The sequence below is a fragment of the Ostrea edulis genome, chromosome 5, assembly GCF_947568905.1.
Source record: "Ostrea edulis chromosome 5, xbOstEdul1.1, whole genome shotgun sequence".
NCBI lineage: Eukaryota > Metazoa > Mollusca > Bivalvia > Ostreida > Ostreidae > Ostrea > Ostrea edulis.
Window position 1 is genome coordinate 70,349,647 of NC_079168.1, and position 10,831 is coordinate 70,360,477.

At 35.3% G+C, this 10,831-nt stretch overlaps 1 protein-coding gene across 1 annotated transcript; it reads right to left on the bottom strand.

Moving 5' to 3' along the window:
- Positions 1-291: 291 nt before the first annotated feature.
- LOC125651977 (type-2 ice-structuring protein-like) lies at positions 292-5,818 on the bottom strand. The gene is made up of 4 exons (XM_056165381.1): positions 5,736-5,818; positions 5,532-5,617; positions 944-1,037; positions 292-538 (listed from the first exon to the last, which is right to left on the bottom strand). Exons 1-4 carry the CDS (start codon positions 5,785-5,787, stop codon positions 306-308), a joined length of 465 nt encoding a protein of 154 aa, XP_056021356.1. The 5' UTR covers positions 5,788-5,818; the 3' UTR covers positions 292-305.
- Between the last annotated feature and the right edge of the window lie 5,013 nt (positions 5,819-10,831).

Consider the following 10,831-nt stretch of genomic DNA (forward strand, 5'->3'; position numbering starts at 1 on the left):
TCGATGTCCAGTGCGCTTGACCTTTGACCTTTTGAACCCAAAATCGATAGGGAACATCTTCATCCCATGGGTAGTCCATATGTATGATATGGTGACTGTAGGTGGAAAGGATAACGCTTTAGAGCCCGGAAACCATTGCGTCTACAGACGGATGGACGGACGGACAGATGGACAATCTGATTCCAGTATTCCCCCGACAACTTTGTTGCGGGAGTATAATAAAGAGCAGTAGATTTACCTGCAGTTTTCTCTCATTGAACTGGTCTTACCACAATACACCTAAAACTGGGCTGCTTTTTCAAACTTTATTTTTCACATATGTATCGCGCGACAGTGGTACATGGAATGTCTATAAATTGATATTGGTAGCTAGCGTGTAACCATATACAGAGCTCTGGAGATCCTTTGGTACCAGTTGGTTCAGCTGGCCCAAATGCAAAGTATGCCATCTTAGAATTTTGACTAGCTTTTACCCATCTCCAGTCTCCGTCCTTCACCTGGCGATTAAAATCTCGTCCTCCGATGCTATAATTCTGGCCTTTAAAATCATAAGGGTGTTTAGAATTATTATATCTACAATGTACATACATGTATTAGTATTGTAATACAAAGCATTACTATTTACACATTATTTTCTATACATGAAGATCGCTGTGGTCACCATAGATGGCGTATCAGTAATTCATTGCAGGTTAGTGGATGGTTGGGTGGTGAGAGAGAGAACAAAAAACTCATCGCCACAGAAGAAAACATGGCAGAGAATTCATTAAGGAATATACGAGTATCTCTAGATTAATTTCCAGTAGTCCGCAATTGATTAACAGATGAAGAACGTTTCGAAATGTCATTAATAAATAAACTAATATCAAATAAATATAGCCTGTCTTACCGATCCAAACATACTTTTGAACAATGCACGCGTGCTTCAGAAAGAACAAATTACCATTTTTCATTCCTGCAAGCTTGTATCGCATAGTTAGGTATTCGTCTAGAGTTTCCAGGTTCGCCAAATATCCGCCTTTATGAATACAATTTACCTGTATGAAGTATAGATTCTAATTAGTAAAACGTGCTGCTATATAAAGGCTCAGCTACACGCTGTGAATAAAATACGATCAGGTCAATGTATTACCAAGACGTGGTTGGTTCAAACACAGCCATAATGAACTCACCTTATAGGTCTGCTGCTATCAACATTAACTGAATGTCATTTTGAATGTTTTACTATTACAAGATTCATGATAGTTACTTGTCTATATTTTTGGAACATATTGTCCAAGATCTGTTTTAACGAAAATGTGATGAAAACATTATTTGAAACAAAGTTGGTTAATGAACATTTACTTCCGGTCAACATGAAAATGGAAAAGAGGTAAGGACCTTAGTGAGACTCCAAAATCGTTCCAATTACATATGGAATGAACCCAATTTCCATTTTTTGCATACATGTTTAATTTACGATATAACATAACTTGGGACAGTTTATGCATTGTGAACCACAAACGTAGATAAAAATGAATGAATAAATAAATATTCATAATAGAAACATATACTGATCAAAAAAAAAAAACAAAAAAAAAAAACAAAAACAAAAAAAAAAACAAAAAAAAAAAAAAGAAAGAAAAAAAAGAAGAAAGAAACGCATAGTAGTATTTTTTCGATGAATATTTTCAAATAAATATTTCATACATTTTTGAGGGTCTAGAATGAATCGCCTGATCACTTCTTGTTATATCTCACGTTGCTGTGCACTGGATAGATATTCTACAGAATTTGAGGACAATAAAACCGGTTGTCATAAAATTCAAAAAGCGGTCTCTTTTAACTCTCGAGTGTAGTAAGTTTCTAATGCACGTGATTCAAGGACGTGTACAAAATGTACAGGCTCTCGATATTTGATAGCATTGGCTTTAAATATAACTGCTTTTTGAGAAATACCGCGTCTGAATGATGCTCAACGCAACAACGGCAATTGGACGACTGGAATTAGATGTGTGACAATTTGCAGTTGCAAGAAATGTCAATGTTGCACAAAACACTATATTTCGCCTTTGGAGCAGATATCAACAGCACGGTTCAATAAGTGATCGTACGCGTCATAGAGCAGATAGACCACGCGTGACGTCAGCAGCACATGATCGTTTCATCTGATTGCGTCATCCTCGTCAACAACAGCGTCATCTACAACATCTGCCATTCCTAGGATTCGCAGATTATCAGATTAGATTGTTTGCAATCGACTAGGGGATGATAAGATTAAAGCGGGTAGACCCGTTCCTGCCATTGTTCTGGTTTTGCGCAAAGTTGTATCCACAAGACTGACCAGTTTGGAGGGTGTAGTGTTATGGTGTGGGTAGCAATATCATATACAGGCAGGACAGCACAGGGTTACTTGATGACTCAACATTATATTGATGAAATCATACAGCCACACGTGGTTCTAATAATGTTGCATTCCAAATGCAGTATTCCGAGATGACAATGCCAGACCACATCCTGCTCGTCTAACACGTGATGTTCTGCAAAGACACAACATCCAGGTTCTTCCTTTAGCCATCCAAATCACCAGATTAGAACCCTATAGAACATGCATGGGACGAACTGCATAGGCGCATCCGCCAAAAACAACAAGACAGCAACAGCCTAATAATCTGCAACGACTGGCCCAAGCGCTACAGTTAAAGTGAAACAACATCCCTAGACAGTTTTTGGAGGCTTAAATACGTACTGGGGGGACTAGGTATTGAACTAGGGTGAACTGTTAATGACTGTAATTAGCATTAGTTTTTATACGCCCGTCGAAGACGGGACGTATTATGGTATGCCGTCGTCCGTCTGTCTGTCTGTCTGTCCGCACATTGTGGGCAGGATACAGACTGAACCATAAGCCCTAGGACTTTATACCTTGGTACATTTGATCACCATGATGAGAGGAAGAAGACTATTGTTTTTCAAGGTCAGAAGTCAAAGGTCAAGGTCGTAGTATCACTTATTAGGAAAACATTGTGGGCAGGATACAAACCGAACCATAAGCTCCAGGATATTATAACTTGGTATATTTGATCACCATGATGAGAGGAAGATGCCTATTGTTTTTCAAGGTCAAAGGTCAAGGTCGTAGTATCACTTATTAGGAAAACCTTGTGGGCAGGATACAAACCGAACCGTAAGTTCCATGATATTATAACTTGATATATTTGATCACCATGATGAGAGGAAGATGCCTATTGTTTTTCAAGGTCAAAGGTCAAGGTCGTAGTATCATTTATTAGGAATACCTTGTGGGAAGGATACAAACCGAACCGTAAGCTCCAGGATATTATAACTTGGTATATTTGATCATCATGATGAGATGAAGGTGCCTATTGTTTTTCAAGGTCAAAGGTCAAGGTCGTAGTATCACTTATTAGGAAAAACTTGTGGGTAGGGCACAAACCGAACCGTTAGCATATTTATGAAGTAGCGCATTCTAAGACTATCCCTCTTTATGTCTTGATATCCATTTCTACAAGCATAATAATGATTTAGCTCACAGAGGACAGTGCTAACTTCACTAAAATATGAATCCCACTAAAATGTTTTCCTTGAGCAAAATCTACGGGCGTATTATGCCAAGTTGGCGTTGCTCTTTTTGTAATACTTTGAACTCAGCATTTGCGTCATTTTTGTGTTATAAATAAATCAATTATTAAGTATTTCTCATGTCTTAAAATGAATACGAAATTGTACTATGCGTTATATTCTTTATTAGTGTATATGTCACCGTGTGGCAATCTTATAAAGGATCAACTTTAAATTTAGAATGTCTGTAATGATAATGAAACAATGGTTTATCTACACCAGGGGCAACCACGATACTAAATTTAATCTCTTAAAATACTGAGAAGACATTTTCAAAGAACCAGTCATTTGATTCTGGACATTTGACCTTGTGACTTGAAAACCAATGCATCATCCGCTCTTTATAGGGTACCAGTGTTCCAAGTTTGATGCCGATCATCAAAGGGTTAACAAGATATTGAGCGGATGATATTTTTATGTTAAGAGTAGTTTGACCGTTCACCTTGTGACATCAAAATCAATAGAAGTAATCCACTCTTTAGGAGAACCAAGAAGTGTGATGTCTATCAAGCAAAGGGTTCTTAAGATACTGAGCAGATAACAATTGATCTACCGACCGACTAACAGATGCAAACCGATGTGCCCCGCTTTTAAAGAGGGTATAATATATTCGTTCCATATGAATTAATCGAAGAAGATAAACATACAAGTTTTAGTTATAAAAATGAGAATAAATACCGATGAATACAAAACACTTCATAACGCAGTGAGATTCCATTTGCATCTCCCAAAGAAGTGTCGAACTATCAAAGCAGTCACACTGAAATATAGCAAGTGTCTGATCGCGATCCACATGTTAATGTGACGTCATATGGTAAAACGTGACACTTTTATGCTTTGAGAGTGGTATGGGTCAAAATAAATCCACGACCAGCAAAATTTACCCTATTATTTACAGAAAAGTATATCAATGAAAAAAAACTAACTTACGGTAATCAAAGTTCTCTAAACAGTGTTCGTCATTTCTTTTGCTTTATTGCTGAGCTGAATTTACACAGCTGTTTATAATGCTGTCGAAAACAGCCATCAAGTCCAGTTCCCAGTGATGTAATATCCAATGAAAGGTGAAGATAACGAACATTGATCAGTCTTATAACTCCTATAAGCAATACAAAATAGATAGTTGGACAAACACGGACACCTGGACACACCAGAGGTGAGATCAGGTGCCTAGGAGGAGTAAGCATCCCCTGTCGACCGGTCACACCCGCCACGAGCTATATATCCTGTGGCGTCGGTGGCCTAGTGGTTAGGCTGTCAGACTCTCATCCGAAAAAGGTCATGGGTTCGAGTCCTGGCCGCGGCAGGGCCGACGTTGTGTCCTTGGGAAAGACACTTTACATGAATTCCCTCACTCCACCCAAGTGTAAAATGGGTACCTGGCTATAGACAGTGAAAGATATTGTTAAAATGTTAGTACTCTAGCGCTTGTAATGGCAGCTTGCACTGTATGCTTCCTAGGAGGCTGAGAAAGTTCTAGATTGATATAAGGTCTGCCGGGATAATGATGCATTGTAAAGCGCTTTGAGCAGCATACATGTACGCTGGAAAAGGCGCTATATAAAACCAATCATTAATCATTATTATCATCAGGTAAACGGTTTTTTAGAGAGCTTATTACCATAATATGTACAATATATTTATACTAAAGCAAAGTTCTAGAAAATTCTATTTCTAGAATGTGTACAGTGTCATTGAACAGGTATTATTACATCACCTTTCTATTCAACTCCGCCAAACACCATTCTAAAATTAGTACGTCTTTTGTGGATTTTTATTTAGGTCACCTCTGGGGTATCCAGGGGTCCATGTTTGCCCAACTATCTATTTTGTTATCTTCACCTTTCATGCATCTATAAGCAATATCGAGTACAAATGTATTACAGAACAATTAATAGACCTGCTCTTACGTAAGCCTCGTCCCACGTTGCTGTGTCAGTACTGAAATAGTAACATCTGGAGCCCAGCGCTCTGTATGAGTAGCTGCAACGTTTTGCTGATCATGAAGGATATAGATCTTACGTTAAAAGTATCATTTAGAATTTTAAAGGTACTATTGATTTAAAAGCAAAAAAGGTTTGAAAGAAATGAAACATGTATCTTATATTAATTACCTGAGAAAACAATACAAAGGTATAGAAAAATGACTGCTTTCTCCATTCTCATGTTTCAGGAGTTTCAGGGCTTTTGAATGGTATGAAATAATTGATAATCGTTTGGTCTTTATATGCACACTTTTTCTAAATCAAACTATCAGCATATGTGGCTATGCTAATACTGGAAGGGTTTACATGTTAAATTCAAATTTATTTATGATGTACTTGTAATGTAGTTGTAACGAAATAAACAACAGCTTGCTACGGATTTTCGATAGAAAATCATAAAATCTTGTTGTTACGCTTACTGAATTGACCATATATTATCACACTACAATACAAATGGATAAAAAATAAGTTCTTGTAATACACATGGTCCTCTCCATAAGTACTATATGAAAAATTTCTTTCCCTTAAAAGTCTTAACACAATATATGCAATTCGTAGGGTAGGTCAATGTTATCTTTCCCGTGGATGTTAGCGGGGCAATGTTTGTACCGCGTACTCTGCATTATTGGTCTAATCATAATAATTTCTATCTATCAAATGTCCATGTTGCATACAAGTTTTATTCGAAATAAATATATTATCACCCAAAAAATATTTCAGTGTGTCCACCAACTAATGACACAAAAATTAATTGGCAATTCATTAGCTTTAGAATGTAAAACTGGTGTTACACACCGCATCCTTCTATTTTCTCTCGCAAAAATACCGAGAACTTCATGCACTTGAAATTCAATCGAATAGAATATTTTAAAATTATCAAACTGAATTCCTTTCATCGATACTGAGATCTCGTGTTTTCAAATTTTAAGATGTGCAAATAACTTAATTTTTTTTAGTCAATTACTATATTTGAAACCTCTTCGTTATTTTCAAAATGATCTGCTTTCGATCTCAACGAATATAGACAAAATCCATATATGTAAAAGACAATTAAAAATACATATAGTTTGTTTATCTCATAAATGTGGTGTATATTGCAAATGAGATAAAGACTAGCTTTATTACACACCTGTTTAATAAAGCATTTCTGGTCCGAACTATTTTTGATACTGTCCCAGCTTGGATGACATATTTTCTGTGTTAATGAATATCGACGCATGAAATAAAGTGTATAACTCGTTATTCTTTATTCAAGGAATGCATTTATTATTTTTTCGTTGGATGGAGGTATACCACGATAAAAAAGACGGAAAACTGCATCATTGCGCGTAGCGTATGATGCAAATGTTTTCCGTCTTCTTTTTTTTTTCGTGGTATACCTCCATCCAACGAAAAAATAATAAATTCATTCATTATCATTTAATATTTTAAAACATTGAGGTTATATGATAAAACATTATTTGATTGGGGCTGAATTAACGAGTTATTCTTGGACTACATTCTATGTCATTTCGAGATGGGCGTAGTGATTTGTGAATACACAACTTTAAAAAAAATCAAAGTACTGAAAGACGGTGTCAAATTATTCAATGCATAACTTTCAGAAATGGTGCAGTTATGCTAATAAGACAATTCATATGAAAACTCTCCAGACAAATACTTTAATCAGACATACATGTAGGTCTTGAATTGCAGATTTACGTACAACTTCCTATTCGTGTTTTTGATACAAGAAAAAAAGTGTTCAAAATCGAAATTTTCTTGAAGTCTGTTCCTTTTTTATGGTTTTGAGGCCAAAACGAATATATAAAGGAATGCTTGTATTATGACCTCCTAATCTTGTGGCCAGTTTTGTTTAATCAACATGATCCAGAACTCGATATTCTTGGTTATCATTTCGCCGAGATAGTTCCTTCCTTATTAAACCTCAATATTCTTGGTTTATATCTTATAGTGAGGGTCACCATTTTAACTTGTGCACTTAGCTCTTCAGCTATTCATAGCTAAATCAGGTGCTGAACTCTTGTGAAAAAGCATGAATGCTATAATAAAGTAAATGAAAAGAAATATAGATAAAGGTATGGAACAAAGTTTAATATGTCAACAGAACAGAAAGATAACATATGATAGGTTGACATATGACAGTATATGTTTAATAGCTTATTTTTATGGACCAACATAATGAAACCAAATGTTAAAGATAGAATTGAGAATGACATACTTTGGAATTGCACAATACAACCTGTCAATAATAACACATGAAAGGTTAAAATCAAGTGGATATGTAAACACTCCAATTCTTTCTTTAGTAAAGGAAATTTTCTAAACTACTAAAACTGTAAACAAGAACATGTAAATTGTAAACATTGTAACAAAATTGGTAACAGTAATTTCAAATTTTTTGACACACATTTGGGCTAGAAGTTTCCTATGCAGTGAAAAATATTTACATGTTATAGTCCAACATAAATAAACAAGTCCTCAGGCCAGACAACTGTCAGGCATTTTAGAATATTATGCATATGCCAGTATTTGGACAATTGACAATTGTAAAAGCATTACTGTTGAATAGTAATAACATCGATATAGAACAGTGAACTATGATTGTGTAAAGAATACAATACTGTTGCAATTTGAGATTTTGAGTTAATAATACAGACTGATGCCTGATCAGGGTTAAATAAATTGCAATACTGTGTTTCCATCGCTATTTTCAGTATCACAGAAAAAGTTATAATGAAATGGACATGTAAACACTCCAAACTTGTATAAAACAAGATGTGTTTGTGAAACACAAAATGCCCCCGATAATGGCCAATTCCGAAGATGGCCAAAGTCACAAAGACAAATATCTTGGTACCAGTAGAAAGATCTTGTCACAAGAAATGCTCAAGTACAAAAAGTATGAAAGCTCTAATATTTACCATTTAGAAGTTAAGACCAATGTCAATCTTTTTTTTAAAAATAGGTCAAATGCCAAAGTCAAAAGGTTTAGTACAAACGGAAAGGTCTTGTCCCAAGGAATACTCATATGAAATATCAAAGCTCTATCACTTACTGTTCAAAAGTTATTACCAAGGTTAAAAATTTTAAAAAGTAGGTCAAACTCCAAGGTCAAATGGTCAAAAATGTTGGTACCCACAAAAAGGTCTTGTCACAAAAAATACTCATATGAAATATCAAAGCTCTAGCTCTTTCTGCTCAAAAGTTATTGGCAAGGTTAAAGTTTTTAAAAAGTAGGTCAAACTCCAAGGTGGAGGTCACAGGGTTAAAAATGTTGATACCCATGGAAAGGTCTTGTCATAAGGAATACTCATGTGAAATATCAAAGTTCTATCACTTACTGTTCAAAAGTTATTAGCAAGGTTAAAGTTTCAGATAGAATTACAGAATGAAAGACAGGATAAAAACAATATGCCCCCTGATCTTCGATCTCGGGGGCATAGAAATAGTTTCAAAACTACTAGAACTGTAAATATGTACATGTAAATTGTAAACATTTTAACAAATTATTTACATAATTTCAAAATTTTTTGACACACATTAGGACTAGAAGTTTCCTGTGCAATGAAAGATATATACATGTGATAGTCAATCATAAATATACAAGTCCACAAGCCAGACATCTTTTTTAAAATAATATAATATAAAGATCTGTAAATTATGCAATTTCAAAATATTAAGCATCAAAGATGCGTATGACCGGGTTGCAGTTTGGAAAATTATGCACACTTGCATTCACGAAGTAAAAACATGCGTGTATTTTATATAGTTTATAAGTATGAACCTTTGAATAGCCGCAATAGGTATTTAGTGTGATAATGACCTTGACCTTTGGATTTCAAAAGCAACATGAATCTTGAATGTCATCAGGATTTGAAGTCTGATAAACATGCACCAGCAAGTACATGTATAAAAGTTAGAGGCAATCTCAAATCTACAGTATATAGTGAAAAAGAGACTTTGACCTTTTGACCTCAAAATAATTAAGAAAAACGTCCAAAAAACTCGCCTGTACAGTTGTCGGGGGGTAATATTGTTGGCCTGCATTAAAACTATTTTTTGCGTGCATAGAATAAATAACACAACAAACTCCGGATACATTCGCATATTCTCGGTTTCTTCCGTAAAAAAAAAAAAAAAAAAAATGCCGGATGTAAACAAAGTAAGAATATTTGCTCATGGAAACAACAATCGTTTCTGTTTGAAAGATAATTCAAATGCATCTAATAAATCAATGAAAAATAAAAAGATCGTTTTTCTTTTTTTTTTCAAAATATTGATCTTATATTTTTCAAATCTGTGTACAAAATGATCAGCGCAATTTATGCACTCTTTTCTTCCACGTAGATTCAATTCATGTGTTCTCCGCACGGCTTCCGTTTTGAGGTCTCGACTGACCCCGTCTAAAAACTAAATCCATAAGGCCTAATGACGACTTACACGAACTTTTGTTTACTATTGAGCAAACGGGTTTCTTGTGGACTGAAGAATGCAGTTTTAAAAGGATGAGTTCGAGATAAGTCCTGTTGAGAGAAAATTGCAAGAATTTTGTTGAGGGGAACTGGAATTAAGTGCAAAGTTCGATGTCGGTACTAATGGAAAGCGTAGGACACGTGCATAATCAAGATGTGGGATGCCAGGTAGGGTTCTCTTGAGGGTTGTCACGGCTTCCAGGTGGACAAGTGAGTGTTACTGAGGGTTTTTCGAGTTTTATCAGTGAATTCCTAAGGCTGATGTAACGTCGTACGGAAGCCTCGTTTCTGCGGTGTATCTGGTATTTGGGTTTGTGACATGAAAGAAGTTGTCACAAGGTGCAAACTGCATTATTGTCATCCCCGGTTGAATACCCTCACCCCGGCCAGGAATTGCAGAAGAAGACGTGGGGTTTTTTTTTTTTGGGGGGGGGGTATCCTCAAATAGCCATGTTTATTTCATTTTGCATAATTAATTATTATTTATATTTGATATTTGTTTGTTTTTGTTTAATAAATTTATATAGATCGATAGAACTGTTAAATGTTTCTTTTCAGGATTCCCTAACATATATATAAATACGAAGCATCCAGAGGAATCCCCAACATTCCAATAGAAAGCAGTTTCGGCCATTTATTTTTTTCCGTTGGATACGATATTCCAATAATTTTTCAACCAATGAAAAAACGTGTAACATGCAAAATTAAACGATTTATTTTTTCTTTTATAGCAAAATTAAAACGATATTG